Raw genomic sequence first — 22,796 nt, forward strand, 5'->3', positions numbered from 1 at the left:
TTGCTTCAGCAACACGCTCTGCCATTTTGTTTTTCTCTACTCATGGTATACGAGCTGATATCCTAGTAGTAGAGGAGCCAATCAGAGCGCACGATTGCTCATGTCCAGTGAATGTGAATAATGATAATTGTTGTCATTAGGTCATTGTTATTTCATAATAATGAGAAAGTTTTCTCAAAATTATGACTTCGTTACGAGATCATAAATCGTTATGATAATGTCAGTGATAATTATGAGATCAGATTTCATGATCATTATGAGATATTAAGTCAATTATGAGCAACCTTGTTATTAAGGTGCTGGAAATGGGCTTCTATAGGCGCTCTGACCATTTTGGTCAAAACTGGTCCAGCGCTGGGCGGCACGGTGGTGTAGTGGTTAGCGCTGTCGCCTCACAGCAAGAAGGTCCTGGGTTCGAGCCCCGGGGCCGGCGAGGGCCTTTCTGTGTGGAGTTTGCATGTTCTCCCCGTGTCCGCGTGGGTTTCCTCCGGGTGCTCCGGTTTCCCCCACAGTCCAAAGACATGCAGGTTAGGTTAACTGGTGACTCTAAATTGACCGTAGGTGTGAATGTGAGTGTGAATGGTTGTCTGTGTCTATGTGTCAGCCCTGTGATGACCTGGCGACTTGTCCAGGGTGTACCCCGCCTTTCGCCCGTAGTCAGCTGGGATAGGCTCCAGCTTGCCTGCGACCCTGTAGAAGGATAAAGCGGCTAGAGATGATGAGATGATGATGGTCCAGCGCTCTGGAAAAGTAAAACTAAATTACCTTTATGTGAATGATAATAGATATGTTTTTGGAGCCCATCTCCATTCTGACATGTCTCCAGAATAGAAACTATTTTACAGCTGGTAAATAAGTGAACAGCATTCTTTAATAATTCATACTTGATTGCTCGGTCCACACAATGGTGTCACCCTGGTATTGCATTTCTCACGTTGCTTTTATAAGCTACCAAGCCATGAATAAACAGGCCAACAAAGCAGACAATTAATAATATATTGTGGTCATGGCACGTTACAGGGAGATACTGCTTATCCATGTGCACTTTGAATGATGACCTTGAGCAATATACCGGGGCCAAAGTATTGCAATGCTGTGTTATAATCTCAGGAATGTGGATATGAGGTGATATATAGCAGTACACTATTAACTAATCCATCAGTGCTCTCTCCTCTCCTCTCCTCTCCTCTCCTCTCTCAGATCGGCTGCTGGCATACGGTAGGGTTTTAAGTCATGAGCGAAATAAAAGGGTCCATTTGGGGCTGACGAAGGCTCACATGCACATCCTCCATCTTGTGCACAACAACTGCAGGAATATTGGTATCTAAAATCCTCAAATATAGAGGCTGTGAAACTTGGTCTGCTTTGTATGGATGTTTTTATAATAATATAATGAGATAGGCCGCTTTAGTAATAGTATACCTCTACAGTGTACCACATACACCTTTCCCGTTACTCTGTAAACTATCCTTGGGTTGGTGAAAGGTGCTATATAAATTAAACTTCTTCTTGGTGGTGGTGGTATAAAGTAGATTTACCTGAAACATCAGGTTGAACTTTTTGTTTAGCAAATGCAGGTGTCATCATTTATCAGTTTGATTTTTTTTAATCAACGGGCATCATGGTGACACAGCAGGTAGCGCGCCACCTCACAGCCTCAGGGAGGCGTTCCTCCTTCCTCATGTGGGTTTCCTCCAGGTTCTCTGGGTTCCTCCAAAGAGTAGATTAGCTATTCGAAATATTTACTCGGTGTGTGTGGTGCCCTGCAGAGGGGAACCGTCAGGGCCTTCTAGTCCTTCAGGGAAAGCCCAAACATATCAGCATTTCAAATGTTATCTTTAATTTCTTTCATTCTTTCTTAATTTCATGACAATTATTCTCTTCTGATTCTAATTTGGCCTCATTTTCTATCAAATTTGCTTCAGAAATGAAAGGGTTTCTGTCCTGTAAACATTAAAATAGTTATTTAATGAAATTGTTTTGTTTGTTGTGTCTAGGCTGAGAAGAGTTTAGAGCTGTCTCACTCATTGGTTAGGACTTCATTGCCGGGACAGAAGGCCACGGCAGTGGATGTTTATGTAGGAAGTGACAGATGACTTAACCAATCAGATTTTGATTTATTGTGGGAGGGATCAAAAATGTATCGCCCTAGACCTCCTCGAAGGCCAACACGAGCTTAACTGTGAGTTGGCGTCATCGGTGCAGCAGTGAAGTCACCTTCCAGCTGGTGTAACGTTCATCAGTAATGTTAGCGAATGCTAATAAAGCGGTCAAGCCAGTGCTGTCGAGAGCTACAGGCTAACAACCGAGAAACTAAGATTTCTGCCTCCACGCACACTCTTCTTCCACACTGCACGCTCGCTCCAGTATTTTTCACTCAGACTTAAGTATTCATTTCCCAGTGTAATTTACTTAGTTACTTTTAAAATCAACATCGACAGCTACACACAACGGAGCGACCTGACAGCCTGCCGCTAATCCCTTACAAAATCCTTTGCCCTGTTGCTTTTTGGGTGTGTCTGGCTAAGTTTTGGCTGAGCTCAAGTCCCAGCTCTAATAGTAGCGGTTTGCCACAGGTGCCCTGCAGAACTGGCATCTGGTCCAGAGTGTGTTGTTGCTACATGTCTTGTGTTCCTCATGTTCATCCAGGATCCACCACAACCCTGACCAGTATAAATTGTTTACAGAAGATGAATTAATTCATTTTATCAATAAAATGTCATGATATGTTTCATTGATTCATACTGATATCCTTTAACCACAGTTTTTTTTAAATACAGTACAAAGATGAAAACATGTCCTATGTCTAAAATGACACTGTACTCCCTACTATCTACAGTACAATAATGATGTGTATGATGGGTATACCACATTGACCAGCCTGTATAGTTCTGTATGGACACTAATCTGGTGCAGTGCATTGTGGGATTGTAAGGGTGCATTCAGGGAGATCTCATCTCATCTCGTTATCTCTAGCTGCTTTATCCTGTTCTACAGGGTCGCAGGCAAGCTGGAGCCTATCCCAGCTGACTATGGGTGAAAGGCGGGGCACACCCTGGACAAGTCGCCAGGTGCATTCGGTGAGATATTTAAATAATATTGGCTGGCTTTTTTTCATGGTATATCAGATATATTCCATTCAGCTAGCATGATACTGAACTTGTCTTCAACTCGTTCAATATCATGCTAGCTGAATGGAATATATCTGATATCTCATCTCATCTCATTATCTCAAGCCGCTTTATCCTTCTACAGGGTCGCAGGCAAGCTGGAGCCTATCCCAGCTGACTACGGGCGAAAGGCAGGGTACACCCTGGACAAGTCGCCAGGTCATCACAGGGCTGACACATAGACACAGACAACCATTCACACTCACATTCACACCTACGCTCAATTTAGAGTCACCAGTTAACCTAACCTGCATGTCTTTGGACTGTGGGGGAAACCGGAGCACCCGGAGGAAACCCACGCGGACACGGGGAGAACATGCAAACTCCACACAGAAAGGCCCTCGCCGGCCCCGGGGCTCGAACCCAGGACCTTCTTGCTGTGAGGCGACAGCGCTAACCACTACACCACCGTGCCGCCCATATATCTGATATACCACTAAAAAAAGCTAGCCATTATTATTATTATTATTATACATACACATTCTTTTTGGGTGTTCAACGCAGTTTTCTCTTTCAAAATTCTCTCAAAATCTTCCATATTTAACAAAGCAAACCTGGCAGCCATGTTTATTTACAAATTGTCACAGTCGCTTGCTAGTGTAGAATGTTTACGTCTCTCTTCCAGCTTTTCAATGTCCATTGGTATGTTTTTTTCTCTTGTAAATGTGCGTGAAGAATGTCTTATGAAGTTTTGGTAGCCTTTTGGATGTTCAATACGTCTTCCTCTTTCCTGGCATACAAAGAAATGCTTGTGCGCATGCACCGCAGAAAACTTCTCATTGGATATTCGCATCAGCTATGACATATGACATCATGTCTTGACAACCATGCAATATCGTAAACTATATTCAACGCTCATTCTCCATTGGGTAGAGTGACATAATACATGTAGGATAAGCGATATGCTAACAATATTGCATGCTGTCAAACCAAATCAATGGAACCTGCTGGAAGGGAATAGAACACATGTTTGTATTCCATTGAAAACATGTCCTGTATGTATAATAATAAATTGTATATATTCGGTCTCTGGGAAGGTGCTTTAGAGCCCAGTGTGTTCTTTCAAAGCAGGAGATTAACTGTGTCTTGTGGTGTGGTTTATCAGCAGGAGTAGGCATTAAAAAAAAAAAAGCTGTGTTTTGAGCTGGACCTAAAGAAAACACACACATGCAGGTTTATCTCACTTTCATTGTGAGGACCTTCCATTGACATGATTATTATTACCTGCACCTCAACCTAACCCTAACGTCAGTAATGAAAAGGAAATTTTTGTCTCTTTTTAAAAATTTTTGTTTAAAAAAACCCCAACAGCAATTTCCTTACAGGGTCCAAATGTCCCCAGAAGGTCAAAATTATCAGATTTTACTATCCGTGTGGGGACGTTTGGTCCTCAGTAGTATATAAAACCACACACTTCTATCTCCGTCATTGGATATTTGCATCAGCTCTGATGTGTGATGTCATGTTGTCTTGACAACCATGCAATATCGTAAACCATATTCAACGCTCATTCTTCAGTAGGTAGAGTGACATAATACATGTAGGATAAGTGATATGATAACAATATTGCATGCTGTCAAACCAAATAAATGGAACCTGCTGGAAGGGAATAGAACACATGTTTGTCTTCCATTGAAACCATGTCCTGTTTGTATAATAATAAATTGTATATATTTGGTTTCTGGGAAGGTGCTTTAGAGCCCAGTGTGTTCTTTCAAAGCAGGAGATTAACTGTGTGTCTTGTGGTGTGGTTTATCAGCAGGAGTAGGCATTAAAAAAAAAGCTGTGTTTGAACTGGACCTAAAAAAAACAAACACATGCCTGTTTGTCTCACTACCCTTGTGAGGACCTTCCATTGACATAATTATTATTACCTGCACCTCAACCTGACCCTAACGTCAGTAATGAAAAGGAAATTACAAAAACAACAACAACAATTTCCTTATGGGGTCCAAATGTCCCCACAAGGTCAAAATTGTCAGATTTTACTATCCTTTTGGGGACGTTTGGTCCTCAGTAGTATATAAAACCACACACTTCTATCTTTGTCACTGGATATTCGCATCAGCTCTGACGTGTGATGTCATGTTGTCTTGACAACCATGCAATATTGTAAACCATATTCAACGCTCATTCTCCATTGGGTCAAGTGACGTAATACACGTAGGATAAGCAACATGATAACAATATTGCATCAATAGAACGTGCTGGAATGTTTTTATTCCATGGAAAAAGAGTCCTGTGTGTATAATATTTGTATAAATTAAACACTTTAATTTATGTATTTATTGTACATATACATTTATTTAATTTATACAAGTATTATATACATTAATTAAATTTAAGTGTTTACAACCCCGATTCCCAAAAAGTTGGGACAAAGTACAAATTGGAAATAAAAACGGAATGCAATGATGTGGAAGTTTCAAAATTCCATATTTTATTCAGAATAGAACATAGATGACATATCAAATGTTTAAACTGAGAAAATGTATCATTTAAAGAGAAAAATTAGGTGATTTTAAATTTCATGACAACAACACATCTCAAAAAAGTTGGGACAAGGCCATGTTTACCACTGTGAGACATCCCCTTTTCTCTTTACAACAGTCTGTAAACGTCTGGCGACTGAGGAGACAAGTTGCTCAAGTTTAGGGATAGGAATGTTAACCCATTCTTGTCTAATGTAGGTTACTTGCTCAACTGTCTTAGGTCTTTTTTGTCGTATCTTCCGTTTTACGATGCGCCAAATGTTTTCTATGGGTGAAAGATCTGGACTGCAGGCTGGCCAGTTCAGTACCCGGACCCTTCTTCTATGCAGCCATGATGCTGTAATTGATGCAGTATGTGGTTTGGCATTGTCATGTTGGAAAATGCAAGGTCTTCCCTGAAAGAGACGTCGTCTGGATGGGAGCATATGTTGCTCTAGAACCTGGATATACCTTTCAGCATTGATGGTGTCTTTCCAGATGTGTAAGCTGCCCATGCCACATGCACTAATGCAACCCCATACCATCAGAGATGCAGGCTTCTGAACTGAGCGCTGATAACAACTTGGGTCGTCCTTCTCCTCTTTAGTCCGAATGACACTGCGTCCCTGATTTCCATAAAGAACTTCAAATTTTGATTCGTCTGACCACAGAACAGTTTTCCACTTTGCCACAGTCCATTTTAAATGAGCCTTGGCCCAGAGAAGACGTCTGCGCTTCTGGATCATGTTTAGATACGGCTTCTTCTTTGAACTATAGAGTTTTAGCTGGCAACGGCGGATGGCACGATGAATTGTGTTCACAGATAATGTTCTCTGGAAATATTCCTGAGGCCATTTTGTGATTTCCAATACAGAAGCATGCCTGTATGTGATGCAGTGCCGTCTAAGGGCCCGAAGATCACGAGCACCCAGTATGGTTTTCCGGCCTTGACCCTTACGCACAGAGATTCTTCCAGATTCTCTGAATCTTTTGATGATATTATGCACTGTAGATGATGATATGTTCAAACTCTGCAATTTTACACTGTCGAACTCCTTTCTGATATTGCTCCACTATTTGTCAGCGCAGAATTAGGGGGCTTGGTGATCCTCTTCCCATCTTTGCTTCTGAGAGCCGCTGCCACTCCAAGATGCTCTTTTTATACCCAGTCATGTTAATGACCTATTGCCAGTTGACCTAATGAGTTGCAATTTGGTCCTCCAGCTGTTCCTTTTTTGTACCTTTAACTTTTCCAGCCTCTTATTGCCCCTGTCCCAACTTTTTTTGAGATGTGTTGCTGTCATTAAATTTCAAATGAGCCAATATTTGGCATGACATTTCAAAATGTCTCACTTTCGACATTTGATATGTTGTCCATGTTCTATTGTGAATACAATATCAGTTTTTGAGATTTGTAAATTATTGCATTCCGTTTTTATTTACAATTTGTACTTTGTCCCAACTTTTTTGGAATCAGGGTTGTAAATTAGTGTTTAATTTATACAAATATTATATACATAAATTGGGTGGGGGTGGCATGGTGGTGTAGTGGTTAGCGCTGTCGCCTCACAGCAAGAAGGTCCTGGGTTCGAGCCCCGTAGCTGGCGAGGGCCTTTCTGTGCGGAGTTTGCATGTTCTCCCCGTGTCCGCGTGGGTTTCCTCCGGGTGCTCCGGTTTCCCCCACAGTCCAAAGACATGCAGGTTAGGTTAACTGGTGACTCTAAATTGAGCGTAGGTGTGAATGTGAGTGTGAATGGTTGTCTGTGTCTGTGTGTCAGCCCTGTGATGACCTGGCGACTTGTCCAGGGTGTACCCTGCCTCTGGCGGGGCTAGAGATAATGAGATGAGATGAATGAGTTTAGAATAGGCTTAAGCCACGCCTTCTACCTTTTCCCGCGATTTTCCTGCAGGTCTGCTGCTTGTCTGGACACGCCTACTCGGCTGCACTCGCGGCCAATCAGATCTCACCGCTACTTTGTAACTCATTTCCTGCTGTTATTGGCAGAAGAGCGCGAGCCGCCTGGATGTTAGTGTCCTCCAGCGGAAGAGAGAGAGAGAGAGCCCCTCCACCCCCATTACAGATGTAGCAGCTGCGGAAAGGTAAAGAATGGCGTGTTTGTGTGCTGCGGGTTCGGTGCTCGCCGCCCCGGCGGTGTTATTGATGATGCAGTCGGGTGTTATTTGGAGTTACCGGAGCAGCTCGCGCCCTGTTTATGGATAATTCATGTGTGTTTAGTGCGCGTGCGGTTCTGCTGGAGCATAAACAGCCCAGTGAGAGTAGAGTTGAGTAGAATAGAGTAGAGTTGAGTAGAATAGAATAGAGTTGAGTAGAGTAGAGTTGCTGAAACGTTCCTCTGGGGATGTGACGCATTACAAACTGCGTGCACGAGTCTAAAGAAGGATATGCGCTCTCTCTCTCTCTCTCTCTCTGTGTGTGTGTGTGTGTGTGTTTTGCCCTTGAAGCTTTGCACAGTGATTGTTTGTTTGTTTACAGGAGGCGCGCGCGTGTAAACATCCCGCAAGTCGATCAATCGAATGCGCGCGCGCGCTCCTTTGAGACTGGAATTAATGTCCCTCTGCACCACTGGTGCATGTGTTCGTAGCCTGTGTTTGTGCGAGAGGGCCCGACTGGCTGCGGTGGGAAATGTAAGCACGGGCTGTGTGTCCTGGACTGACTGAGATGAGCAGCGGGATGGAGCGGACAGAGCCGGAAGCGGAAGGAACGCAGGGGCCCCAGAGGCTCCGGCCCTCGTCCTACCGGGCGGTGCGCAGTGCCGTGTCCAGCCTGGCGCGCATCGATGACTTCATCTGCGAGAAGATCGGCTCAGGCTTCTTCTCAGAAGTGTTTAAGGTAACGTCCCATCCACATCCGGGTACTGTTCCCCCCTCTCTGTGTCTCTCTCTCTCTAACAGTGCTAGAAGAAGAAACCTTTATTTGTCACATGCACACTTCAAGCACAGTGAAATTCATCCTCTGCATTTAACCCATCTGAAGCAGCGGGCAGCCACACTACAGCACCCGGGGAGCAGTCAGGGGTCAGGTACCTTGCTCAAGGGCACCTCAGCCCAAGGCCGCCGCACGTTAACCTAACTGCATGTCTTTGGACTGTGGGGGAAACCCACGCAGACATGGGGAGGACATGCAAACTCCACACTCGAACCCGTAACTTCCTTGCTGCAAGGCGACTGTGTTAACCGCTACACCACTGTGCCGACTTAAAACATGAGCTGATTCTACAGTACCAGTCAAAAACTTGGAAACGCCTTCAAATTCATCAGGTCATCACATAGACGCAGACAACCATTCACACCTACGGTCAATTTAGAGTCGCCAGTTAACCTAACCTGCATGTCTTTTGGACTGTGGGGGAAACCGGAGCACCCGGAGGAAACCCACGCGGACAACATGCAAACTCTGCACAGAAAGGCCGCTGGGTTCTAACCCGTAACCTTCTTGCTGCGAGGCGACTGTGCTAACCACTACACCACTGTGCCGACTTAAAACATGAGCTGGTTCTACAGTACCAGTCAAAAGCTTGGAAACACCTTCAAATTCAACGTTTTATTTTTTTTTCCCTACATTGTAGAACAATACTGAACTCATCAAAACTTTGAAATAACATATGGAGTTATATGGTAAACAAAAAAGTGTTAAAAAAAAGTTTCATCTTTTAGATTCTTCAAAGTCGTCACTATTTACCTTGATAACATCTTTGCACACTTGCATTATCTGAACCAGCTTCATGAGTTAGTCACCTGGAATGCTTCTCAATTAACGGGTGTGTCTTGTCAAAAATGGAATTTCTTGCCTTCTTAATGCATTTGACGCCATCAACCAGTAAAGAGTAAATAATAAAAATACAGTAAATAGCCCTGTTCGACAACTGTAGTAATCCATATTATGTCAAGAACCACTCAACTAACTAAAGAGAAATAAGTCAGTCATTACTTTCAGACACGAAGTGTCTTTTAGTTAATTAAAATGAAGAAAAAAAACACCAAATTTGAAGGTGTTTCCAAACTTTTCACTCGTACTGTATCTCTGATCTATTCCCAATGAGCAAGCCTGTGGCAAGGAAAAACTCCCTCAGTCGACATGAGGAGGAAACCTCAAAAGGGAACCCATCCTCATACCACCCCAGACTCCCCTTCCTCCTCCTTGGCCCTTTGGCCTGTCAGTGGCAACAGAGAGCAACCGGACTTGCTTGAAGACGTTTCACCTCTCATCCGAAAGGCTTCTTGAGTTCTGTCTGACTAATCAAGTCAAGTTTATTTGTACAGCGCTTTTAACAATAAACATTGTCGCAAAGCAGCTTTACAGAATTTGAACGACTTAAAACATGAGCTGATTCTATCTCTAATCTATCTGCAATAAGCAAACCTGTGGCAAGGAAAAACTCCCTCAGTCGACATGAGGAAGAAACCTCAAAAGGGAACCCATCCTCATTTGGGCAACAACAGACAGCATGACTATAACATTAACAGTCCTAATATAAAGTTAGCTTCGTTGATGCTGGGAACCCAAGCGCAAAACTGTTCACGACAACCGCAGTCCCAAAGTCAGCAAGTCAACTGCAGTCCCCAGCCAGAAAAGCACCACTGCAAGAGTCCAGGTCAGGATCAGGCAGGTCCGAGGAGCAGAAGAGGTCAGCATCTCGATCTCAGGATTGACATGTAACTCAGAGGGACAGATTGGGGGGGGAGAAGAGAGAGAAAACACAGGTTGTTAGTTAGGTATGCCCAATGTCACCTGAATAAGTAGGAACAGTATACATATTTACATATATACAAGCAGGGACTCTGGCAACTAACTATGACGGCATAACTAAAAGGGGAGAGCCAGAAGGTAACACGGGCATGAGGGAGCCTTGGGATATAAAGCAGCAGCCACTACACCGTCAACAAACTCGAGTGAGCAAGCGAGTGGGGGACTGACAGCATCCATACATCCCAGTTTACCAAAACACTGTCTGAGGACCCTCCAGATCTACTCCTTTACCTCATAAACACCATTAACACAAGGCTTGACTAAACAGATATGTTTTCAGCCTAGACCTAAACGCTGAGACTGTGTCTGATTCCTGAACATTACTTCATCCCTATTAAGCCAGTATCTCACTGGGCTGCGACAAATTGCGAACGTCATTCGCGAAAGAGTTTCAAAAGTGTCTTGAAACATTGGCGGGGCTTCTCAATTTCCTCGCATGAGTCGCAAAGTGTCGCTACTTCGCCGCTGAAATTTTGAACATGTTCAAAAAATTTGTGCGACAAAATTTCTCTCAGAATAGCTGCAAATGCGTCGCTGGTGTCGCAAAGCCGTCGCGAACCCTTCTCAAGTCGGTTTCCGTGAGGCTTCCTCTACTTCCCTGCCTGCCGAGGGAAAGCCAGGCTGCGACAGCCTGCGACTAGTTGGAGACGCAACAATTGTGATAAAATATGCGAATATCAATTCGGTGTGATTCCAAGTGGCAATTGATGCTAATTCGCATATTTTATCGCAATTGTTGTGTCTCCAACTAGTTGCAGGCTGTTGTAGCCTAGTGAGATACTGGCTTTAGTCAGAACTGAAGCCTTTTGGATGAGAGGTTAAACGTCTTCAGGAATCTTCAAGCAAGTCCAGTTGCTCTTTTTTTTTTTTTTTTTTTTTTTTTTAACACCACCCACAGTTTAGTATGACCTGGATGACTGTGAATCTTCAGACATCCTGGGCCCCCTTGGCCCCTGCAGTGCTGTTACAAGTGTGTTGTGTCTTTCAAATGAAACGTTTCCTCATAATTAATTAGACCTTCAGGACCACGACTCGAAAGCTTTGTACACTTTCCCAGCTCCCTTTAAAGTGCATATCACGGGTAAATTCAGGAGCAAGATCAATGTAATGCTCCTATTTTATATTAAACTTTGGTCAAATATCTGTCACATTCTGCATTCTCTGCAATTTTTTTACCTTGCCCAATACCAGAAAAATTCAGTTGAAATCAAGCCATTTGAGGCGAATTGGTCCGGCTCTGAAAAAGCTTGGCATTTGGATTTCCCGGCAAACATTGATTTTCGTGACGTCGCGTGCGGGACGCCTCCCTCTGAATCCTACGTCAGCGCTGGTTTGTTTATGAGAAAACGACCTGGTGGTTTTCTGCAAATTTCTTCAACGTTATCGCGTAATTATTAAAATGGTTAACAGATGTATCGTAGGAGGGTATAGCAACACCAATCTTGATGGGATTAGTACTCATCATTTTTCAAAAGACCGGACAATGAGAGAGAAATGGGAGCGCTTCATGCGAGGATCCCGGAAGCCGAGGACCAAAGCAGAGCCGAGAAAAAGACCAAGAAAATTGGCAATTCACAAGTTGACTGTTGGTAGGGTAAGAAATTAATTTCTGACATCTCATTATATTCTTCATCCAAAGGTGAAGTAACATTGCGCTCAGGTGACCATTCCATATTTCAATGCAAAATCGCTCGCTGCTAAACTTGGTCTACACAGGCTGTGCACTGAAACCCTGCAAGCTCTCGCAGCCTGCTGGCGCTTCCGCAGATAACGTCACGAATCTGGCTCCAGACTCCCTTGGGATTTTTCCAGATGCGTTATGTTTTTTTCTGCTGTAGACAGATGGCCTTGTGCAAAATTACCCTTCTGAATGAGTGTGTAAAGGGACATACTTTCATATAAAAAAACAAACATGAGATTGGTCCAGAACATGCACTTTAATGCTGCACCTTTTTAATAACCTTTTCAAAGTAAAGCTTTAATACAGCTTAAATGTTATATCTCTTCACATCCATATTAAAGGAGTTGTCACACATGCTCAGGAGTTTCTCCAGAACCAGGTTCGGGGATTGGCATCTTCCCGAATGCTGCTCTCATGCTTCTGATGTTTCACATAATTTGGCAGCAGAAAGTTGACTTCTGTACTGTCCGGATGTCAGTGTTGACCAGGCGTTGACTTTTTGGGCTGATGCTCAGACCTCTGATGCAGTTTTGAAATTGTATGAACACTTTTTTTTTTTTTTTTTTTTTCGTGTTTAAGGGAGAACTGAGGGCAAAATTTTAATTATCAAAATTCTATTTATTTTGTTTTATTAAATTTAGGAATGCACTTTTTTTTAATCGCTGTTTTGTGACAAAATAGCTAGTTCTGAGTGTTTTGAAATATGCTATGTAATATCAGTCCATATGTCAAAGCAATGGCCGTAAATGAGATTCGTCGAGACCTATGTGAGACATTGTAGGACGTACAGCGGAAATCAAAGTGACCAATGTTGTCCAAAGGCGCTCGTGCCCTCTTTCAAATGCTGACGTGATCAAGCCGGAAGTTCTCCCTTTGTCCCTACTCACTATATCAAAGTTCTTCCTGCACCATACATGGTGCGTTTGGCGGCGCCGATCTCCATTTCGTGTCCCTCGGGCTCTCGCCTATATTACGTGGCTAGGGTTACAGTGGGGGTTAGTCCTCTGGTAACTGCAAGAGTTTGACACCCCATTCGCATCTGTATTGCAGTGTGCCTTATCAGATGGCAGTAGGCACCATTTTTATGATGGTCTTTGGTATGACCGGACTGTGAGTAGAACTCCCAATTGACAGGCGGACACGCTAACCACTAGGCCACTCACCAGTACTCACTTATATAATGTGGACACCATTTTGTAGTGCTGTCCCAAACCTTAGTGAGGATTATGTGGGAAATACGTTCAGTATAATATGCATGTTTCACAAAACTACATGCATGTATTTTATTTTGAAAACCCACCAGCTGCCTGATCTGGCCCATTTTAATTGTGCAACAGTAATGACATAAATACCAGTGTGATGGACTAGAAAGCGTGTCCTCCCCCCCCCCCCCCCCCCCCCCCCCCCAATTTAACTAATGGTTCAAAGTTGTATGGAATAATCTCCATCACTGATGAAACTGGCAAATCTCGAAATGAATCTAAATTGGAATATGGTGATCTGGCCGCTGTGTAAACAGTTTTCAAAATGGCGGCGCTGACACTTCACATTTGAAGTCTCGCACAAGTCTCGTGAAGATCACGTGGATAAGCGGCACCTGCCGTGGACCAAAAGAACTACATTCAACACGACTAAAAACCGTGTAATATAATGCGCCAAAACAAGTCACGATATAAGGTTACTAAAACTGAAAACGTAATTGAATAAATACCACGTTAATTAAGAAATAAAGCAAGTTTAAAAATGACTTCAGTTTTCCTTTAAAGGTACCAAGCATACACCCTTGATCATCATGCCTGCTTTAGCAACCAGGGATTTATGAGTATCATGGAATTTTTTTTTTTTTTTGGGTACTACAGGGTTAGTCAAAATTACGTTAACGCTAACGGATTATTTTTCGCTTGCAGATAGACGTATGCAATGCGTGACAGATTAAATGGTGCTGTTGCTCGCTGGTTTTTGTGTGTTGAACACGATGGTGAACAGGTTGAGACCGTCCTGTAAATCATCTTGCGCATATGATGTATGTTTTGTGAATTAAGTGTTAATTTTGACTAACCCTGTATTTGGATTTATGCCCTTGCTCTCATCAGCCCTTATCACCGCCCCCTTTTTTTTTTTTTAATAAATGAAGTGGTTCAGACACAGCATCACTGGCCACATGGTCACTGTATTTCAATACACATCTACTGTGTAAGATGAGAGCATCACTACTATGCTTATGAACTCATAATGTATAATGTTGTCTGACTGTGCTGGGTGTTTTTTTTTTTTTTTTTTGCACAGATATGCATCATGTGTATAGCCTGGCCCCCAAGGAAACCCACTTATACACACCCCATCAAATGTAAACAGTTGTAATTCCTAATCAGGCTCTGTTGAATGTGTGGCTCAGTATTGCTTTCACTTTGCCATGTGCTCCCTTGAATTAACCAGGGTTTCATTTTTCTTTTCTTTTTTTGTGTGCTCCTGAGTTATGCAACATCTTGGCAAACTTAATAAAAGCACCTTAATAGCCAGAGATTCCCTAAATTTGAGAAAACGTCACTTGTAATTATACATGCATGTTTAAAAAGTGTTTGTTGAAGCACGTGCTATGAAAACGCAGTTAACCAAAGCTATTTTATTAAATGCGAGAAATATTAACATATCCTATAAGTTTCAGTTACTGGCCTGAAACGCTGGATTGGTCTCAGGTTAGATTTGACGCCTTCCTTGATCTGTTTTTTTTTTTTTTTTTTTTTAAATTTACAATATATGCATGATTTCTGGCGGCACGGTGGTGTAGTGGTTAGCGCTGTCGCCTCACAGCAAGAAGGTTCTGGGTTTGAGCCCCATGCCGGACAGGGGCCTTTCTGTGTGGAGTTTGCATGTTCTCCCCGTGTCCGCGTGGGTTTCCTCCGGGTGCTCCGGTTTCCCCCACAGTCCAAAGACATGCAGGTTAGGTTAACTGGTGACTCTAAATTGACCGTAGGTGTGAATGTGAGTGTGAATGGTTGTCTGTGTCTATAGGGGCTTTTCCACTACCAACACGGCTGAGCGGGGCTGTTGGAGTTGCATTTCGATTACAACTGCGCTGAACCGTGCTGGCTGGAAGTGGGTGGACACATTGGGTGGAGTTAGCGAAAGTGGGTGGAAATCACGTGATGTCGTTAGGCGGCGCAAACGGTGACATCAGTGACCTTTTAAGCGGTAGTCTCACGACCCGGATAGTAAACAACAAACATGGAGTCGTTAGTGTTGCTGGTCTTGGTGCTGTGGCTTGTTGTCACCGACAATGCCAACAGATACTGGCAAGAGCGTATAGATGAGGCGAGGCACATAATTTGTCGTAATTCTTCTTCCGGGTTTACGATGTTTACAGATGGTGGTTCCCAGCGTGCTTGCGGGGCGTGTGTGGGCATGTGAGAACACTCCTCCTCACCAATCAGTACACAGGGGAGTGTCTCCTCACGCCCCTAGCCCCACTCTGCTCGGTTTGGCTCACTTGAGCCCTACTCCAAAACCGTGCGAGTTTTGGGTGCTGAGTAAGGCTGAAGCGAGCTGAGTCGTGCTGCTCTAAGGTAGTCGAAACGCGAGCCGTGTTGGGCTGAAGTGAGCTGAAAAAGGGTAGTGGAAAAGGCCCATATGTGTCAGCCCTGTGATGACCTGGCGACTTGTCCAGGGTGTACCCCGCCTTTCATCCGTAGTCAGCTGGGATAGGCTCCAGCTTGCCTGCGACCCTGTACAGGATAAGCGGTTACGGATAATGGATGGATGGATGACTTCACTAACACAACAGAGCTTGCACGTGAACTTAAGACACAAACTGTCTTAAGGCACAGATACCTAACCCTGTTCCTCGAGGACCCCCATGTCCTGCACACTTTGGTGTTTTTCATACTCTGCTAATTAACAGCTTGTCCTGTGTTAGTGTGGAATGCTCAGGAGTTTCTCCAGAACCAGGCACAGAGATCGGTATCTTCCCGAATGCTGCTCTCATGCTTCTGATGTTTCACATAATTTGGCAGCAGAAAGTTGACTTCTGTACTGTCCGGATGTCAGTGTTGGCCAGGCGTTGACTTTTTGGGCTGATGCTCAGACCTCTGATGCACTTTTGAAATTATGTGAATGCTTTTCATGTTTAAAGGAGAACCGAAGGCAAAATTTTAGTTATCAAAATTCTATTTATCTCATTTTATTAATTATCGGAATGCATTTTTGATCGCTATTGTGTCACTGTTATAGCAAGTTGAGTGTTTGAAATATGCTCTGTAATATATCAGCCCATATGTCAAAGCGATGGCCGTAAACGAGATTTGTTGAGACCTGTGCGAGACATCGTAGGATGGAAGTAAAACGTACAGCGGAACTCGGTGACCAACATCCGCCAACGTTGTTGAAAGACGCGCGCGCCCTCCTTCGAATGCTGACGGAATCAAGCCGCAAGTTTTGTCTTGATAGCAATCAGGAAAGTTTGAAGAAAGCAGGCAGTAATCGTCATTTAAACTCGTTTTTGTGCAATACTTTGTTTGGAAAACAGTTTTCAAAATGGTGACACTGACACTTCATGTTTCGAAGTCTCGTGAAGATCGCGCGGATAAGCGATGCCTACCGTGGACCAAACGAACTAAATTCAACATGGCTAAAAATCGAATAGGCCGATAAGTGGAATATTTAATTGTAGTTAGTTGCCAATACGAGTCACGATATAAGGTAACTGAAAACGTAATTGAATAACACGTTAATTAAGAAATACAGCAAGCTTAAAAATGACTTCAGTTCTCCTTTAATTTGACATGAGTCTGCAAAAATAAATATTTTAATGGCTGATCATTCATGGTTTTATCAGCTTAACGATAAAGGAGAAGGGCTCTAACAGATCACCTGGCACTTTTTTTTCCCCCTCCTCAATAAGTGTTCTCTCCCTCTACTTCCTTTCTCCTCAAGGGCTGATCGAATGATTTTTGTTTCCCCTGTTCCTAATAACAGGAGCCAGTTTAAATTACTAATCAGGACTTTGATAATTAATTTGTTTTATACGAAAACAGCTGACCAAGTCACACGTTTCCTCCTCGTTCATTTTAACAGGCGAAACGTATCCGGCTTCATTAAACCATGAAATAGCTAGACGCGTTTTACTGCTTCATCAAAAATATCAAGCCGTTTCTGTGAAATGTTTCGGGCTACAGCAACAAACGGAAGTTTTCAGGTGCCATCGTGTGATTTTTGGTGAAACTCTCAGTGGTTTAGGTATTTCTCTTTTGAGTCTACTTTTGTTGCCACGATCATTCAAAATACTCCCATGAAGTTGCAGGTGTGTGTGTGGAAAGAAGTGTCTAAGACTTGCACGTCATAGTTTCTTTTGGTCATGGGGTGCAAATTCATATCAAGTTCGCGTTAACTCTAATAAACGTTTTAGACTTTGCGTTTTCTTTCTTCCCTGTACTCGGTGTGACCGCTCCATCCAGCTTCTCGTCATTTAAGCAGGAAGTACATGTGTTGCAAGTGAGATCAGTTGGCCTTTTTTAAATAAATCTCTTTTAAAGCTGTGTTAACAGGATTGAGCCTGAAGAGTTTTGTGCTCAGCTCTGAGGTGCACGAGTATCTGTGCTGCTGCTCATCGATGTCTTCACTATTGTACTGCATTATATGGAAACAAGCGTTTTTACTGGGAAATGCACCACTTGTATTTTTCATATGAGCTACATCTGGGACATTGAGTGACCCATTTCTCTATATGTCACGTGTGAGGGAATTGATAAATTTGGGTACTTTGTGTCTATATCATAAAAAGAAAATCACACATTGGCTTGAAGATATGAAATTTATCTTCTCGCATTTTTCATATGAAATACGTTGTGGATCTGAGTGACACATTAAAATAATATTGGCTGGTGTTGAGCGGTATATTGGATATATGCTGTTTAGCTAGCATGATATTGAACGAGTCAAAAACGAGTAGCTGAATGGAATATATCTGATATACCACGAAAAAAAGCCATTATTATGCACATTCCTTTCAGGTGTTCAGTGCATCTTTCTCTTTCAAAATTCTCTCAAAATCTTCCGTATTTAACAAAGCAAACCTGGCGGCCATGTTTGTTTAGAAATTCAGTCGCTCGCTAGCATGGAAGTCTTACATCTCCGATGTGTGACGTCGTGTTGTCTTGACAACCATGCAATATCGTAAACCATATTCAACGCTAATTCTCCATTGGGTAGAGTGACATAATACACGTAGGATAAGTGATATGCTAACAATATTGCATGCTATCGAACCAAATGAATGAAACCCACTAGAAGGGAATAGAATATTTGTTATTTAGCAGCTGGGAGGTCTGTATCGTGAAATACCGTGACCGAGGTCTTGAAATTACTGAGCTAGGCCAGTATTCAAGGCCGAGGTCACGGTATTTCACCATACGGACCGATCTTAAGCTGGCAAATTTTATTTATCTCATCTCATCTCATTATCTCTAGCCCGCTTCATCCTTCTACAGGGTCGCAGGCAAGCTGGAGCCTATCCCAGCTGACCACGGGCGAAAGGCGGGGTACACCCTGGACAAGTCGCCAGGTCATCACAGGGCTGACACATAGACACAGACAACCATTCACACTCACATTCACACCTACGGTCAATTTAGAGTCACCAGTTAACCTAACCTGCATGTCTTTGGACTGTGGGGGAAACCGGAGCACCCGGAGGAAACCCACGCGGACACGGGGAGAACATGCAAACTCCACACAGAAAGGCCCTCGCCGGCCCCGGGGCTCGAACCCAGGACCTTCTTGCTGTGAGGTGACAGTGCTAACCACTACACCACCGTGCCGCCCAAATTTTATTTATTTATTTATTTATTTATTTTTGTTTACCAAATTCTAACAGAAAACGAGAGCGCCCGAAAGGGAAAACTGAGCCGAGCCGCCATTTTGAATCCTCATTCACGGCTGTAATGCTAATGACTTCCTCCTCAGTATACAAGTGCACTTCCATGGCAGGAAAAACCTACATTTTGCCGCCTATGTAGTCCCCCATTTATACAAATAGGAGTCATTCAGGATTCAGCCATGCTTTTGCTCGGCGTTAGCAAGTTAGAGGTTTTTAGCTTTCTCCTGAAATGATTTATTTTATTTCTTCTTCCTCAGGGTAGTAAAACTTGCTTTCACTGTGAACGCTGTCGTTATCGCTATCTATGCTGTAAAATTAATGCTATTCTCCTGAGAAATGCTGGCAAAAATTTATAAGATTTTTAATAATCTCATAAGATAAATGTTGACAAAAAAAATGCTACCATGTTTGTTGTTGTGAACGAGCGAGTCGCCAGAGGTCCGTAACTGGGGTCCGTACCATAGGATACGGACCCACTCGCCAGCCAATCAGAGCACAGGATTTGGACCGTGAAAAAAATAAATGTTTTTATTCTATTGAAAGTGTCCTGTATGCATAATAATTCCTGATATTTCACTCTGATGTCATGCCCAGTGTTTTCCTGCTGACTGGATGTGCGTTGTCAAAATGGAGAACCAGCTCAAAATTAATTATTTTAATTAACTTGCGTATTTTAATTTTTTTTTTTTATGGTCCCGTCAACAAAAATATAAAGAATATTACACTGTTGCATGAAGATATGAAGTTTATTTTTCTTAGGCTGGAAAAATTTCACTTCGCTCACTCGTGAAATATAATTAAATATTGTATTCGCCACTTGAAGATAAACTTCATGTCTTGACATAACCATGTCGCATCCTTTTTATTAAATTCTTTCAAGAAATCGATCCCTATGCGCTCTTGCATTATCACACACTCTTGTTTGCCCAGAGTGTGATGTAGGTGTAAATGATGAAGACATATCTGATGACGAGCTATGCAGGTGCACTGCAGTGTGTGAGAGAGAGATGGGGGGGATGGGACGTTAGGTTGGTATTTTCATATTTGTGAAAGAAATATGATGAGGCATTTCCCTTCATCTTCAGTTTGCTGCTACTACTCCGTTTCCACTGGTAATGATTAAAGTATTTGATTCTGATATCTGATGACACGACACCTTCCTGTCAATAAAACACTCCACACTGTGGATGAGCTCAGTGTGCATGCGTGCTGTCAGGTTGGTGAGAACAGATCCCTTTATAATACTGTCTTTTATTCCGCGTAGCTTCAGGAGTGCAGTTCTACCACTGACTAACACGAAAGATGAAATGTACTTTGCTTTGAAATTATTGCGACACCATCAGGTTTTAATCTGTTGATGGATTCGTGCCATGGAGAAATTGAGTTCTATGGAGGTGCTTGTGCCTGTCATGACACGTACTTCAGGTACTGTTTGTTTTGCGGTTTACTCCAACGTGCTGCATGCTGCCTCCTCCATAGAATTCTCCTGGCTCTGTTTCTTCTCTCTCTTTACTGGAAGAGAAGTACTCAGAGTGCCAACCAGCCACAAAAACAAAACATATTTTCCTCATGAAGTGCAAGATCTGTGCAGGATTGGGAAAAATCAGGAACACTTTCAGCTTAACAGTATGTTAACCGTGTGGCTTAAACCGTCTCGGAGCTGTGTTAATTAGTAGTAGTGTGCTGCTGATATGAAAAATCACAATATAACACGTTAGTTATTGTGGTGACTAAATTATATAGTTAAATCCAATATGTATATCATGGCAAAATATACATTGGGGGGGACTGCAAAATTAAAACCTGATGAAGTAAAATAATACACTGAAATGAAAGAAAAACCACAGTGTAGAAATAGTCTGAATTGTACGGAAGAGCGATAGTGCCACTAAGAAATATATATTTTAAATTTCTGAGAAAGAAACTCAGAATTTTCGAGATTAAAGTCAGAAATTTCGAGGAAAAAAAGTCAAATTTCAAGAAACAATCTCAAAACTTTTGAGAAAAAAAGTCAAATTTCGAGAAAAGTCAAAAGTTTTGAGAAAATAAACTCGAAATTTTCGAGAAAAACATTGCTGTTAGAGCCTGATGCACTACTAGTATTGATCACTGTGTTTTGTTGTGTTTTTTTTTTTAAATGTATAAAGGTAAGAGGATGATCAAATCAAATCAAGTTTATTTGTACAGCGCTTTTAACAATAAACATTGTCGCAAAGCAGCTTTACAGAATTTGAACGACTTAAAAGATGAGCTAATTTTATCCCTAATCTATCCCCAATGAGCAAGCCTGTGGCGACGGTGGCAAGGAAAAACTCCCTCAGACGACATGAGGAAGAAACCTCGAGAGGAACCAGACTCAAAAGGGAACCCATCCTCATTTGGGCAACAACAGACAGCCTGACTATAATATTAACAGTTTTAACAGGTATAACCCTCAACTGTCCTCATGGGGCCGTCCTTCACAGGAGTGGGGCGATAAAACTCCGACCAGACACAGGGCACCAGGATGGATCAAGCAGGTCCGAGGGGCAGAAGAGGCCAGCATCTCAATCCCAGGATCAACATGTAACTCAGAGGATGATGGTAAAGCAGGATGACAAGATGGCTGGGGGGAAAAAAAAAAAATCATAAGCTTTTCCAGGAGCTGCAATTTAAGGATATTTTAATCAACCAAAATGTATTTCTCCATATCATGTGTGAAAATTTTTATTTTTTTTTTATTTTTATTTATTTATTTTTTAAATCCTATCTTTACGTGAAAGAATAATGTTTCCATGCACATCTTGAAGACCTTGAACTGATTTCTAGGTCGCCTCTCTTCACAGTGAACTGCTGTATTGGGCGTGGGTTTTTTTTTTTTTTTGACTTGGTGAATATTAGATTCTTAAACATTGTGTGGTGAACAAAGTAGAACAATTAAAATGAGTCAGTGTTATATTTTTAATTGGTCATCTTAAAATTCGTATTTTAATGCATGCCAAGAAAGGCAAATAACATGTTTTTTGTTTTAATTTTGAAATTGAAATGAATGTAACAGACAGCTAGCTTGGAGTATTTAGCTAGTCTGCAACGTCTTGATATGCGAGCTACGTTTTAAGAGTGAATCTAAGAATTAATTAAGCCAGATGGAGACATGTAAACACTTATTTAACATATGTTATTTACCAGCTGGGTGGTCCGTATCGTGAAATACTGTGACCGAGGTCTTGAAAGTACTGAGCGAGGCCCTCTGGGCCAAGGTCAGTATTCAAGGCCGAGGTCACGGTATTTCACCATATGGACCGACCTTAAGCTGATTTTTTTTTTTATATATATAAAAAGGGATCCGAAAGGGAGAGCCGAGCTGCCATTTTGAATCCTCATTCATGGCTGTAATGCAAATTGCTTCCTCCTCGGTATGCAAGTGCACTTCCATGGTAGGAAAAAAAAAAACCTACATTTTGCCGCCTATGTAGTCCCCTATTTATACAAAATTGAGTCATTCAGGATTCGGCCATGTTTTTGCTCGGCGTTAGCAAGTTAGAGGTTTTAGCTTTCTCCTGAGATGTTTTTTTTTATTTCTTCTTCCTCAGGGTAGTAAAACTCGCTTTCACTGTGAAGACTGTCGTTATCGCTATCCATGCTGTAAAATTAATGCTATTCTCCTGAGAAATGCGAAAATAAATGTTGACAAAAATTGCTACTATGTTTGTTGTGAACGAGCAAGTCATCAGAGGTCTGTAACCGGGTCTGTATCATAGGATACGGACCTGCTCGCCAGCCAATCAGAGCGCAGGATTTGATGGAAACCGGACCGTGAAAAAAATAAAATAGCATTATTAACCTGGGCGAATGG

General features: G+C 42.4%; 1 protein-coding gene across 2 annotated transcripts in view; it reads left to right on the forward strand.

Moving 5' to 3' along the window:
• The first annotated feature begins 7,645 nt into the window (after window positions 1-7,645).
• tesk1b (testis associated actin remodelling kinase 1b) overlaps window positions 7,646-22,796 on the forward strand; it is a 73,099-nt gene continuing 57,948 nt past the window's right edge. For both annotated transcript variants that reach the window (XM_060938266.1, XM_060938352.1), the window contains exons 1-2: window positions 7,646-7,741; window positions 8,245-8,492. In XM_060938266.1, the coding sequence (XP_060794249.1) occupies window positions 8,322-8,492 (171 nt within the window). In that variant the 5' untranslated portion in view covers window positions 7,646-7,741; window positions 8,245-8,321. The remainder of the gene's footprint in view (window positions 7,742-8,244; window positions 8,493-22,796) is intronic.

Source organism: Neoarius graeffei, chromosome 1 (assembly GCF_027579695.1).
Source record: "Neoarius graeffei isolate fNeoGra1 chromosome 1, fNeoGra1.pri, whole genome shotgun sequence".
Classification (NCBI taxonomy): domain Eukaryota; kingdom Metazoa; phylum Chordata; class Actinopteri; order Siluriformes; family Ariidae; genus Neoarius; species Neoarius graeffei.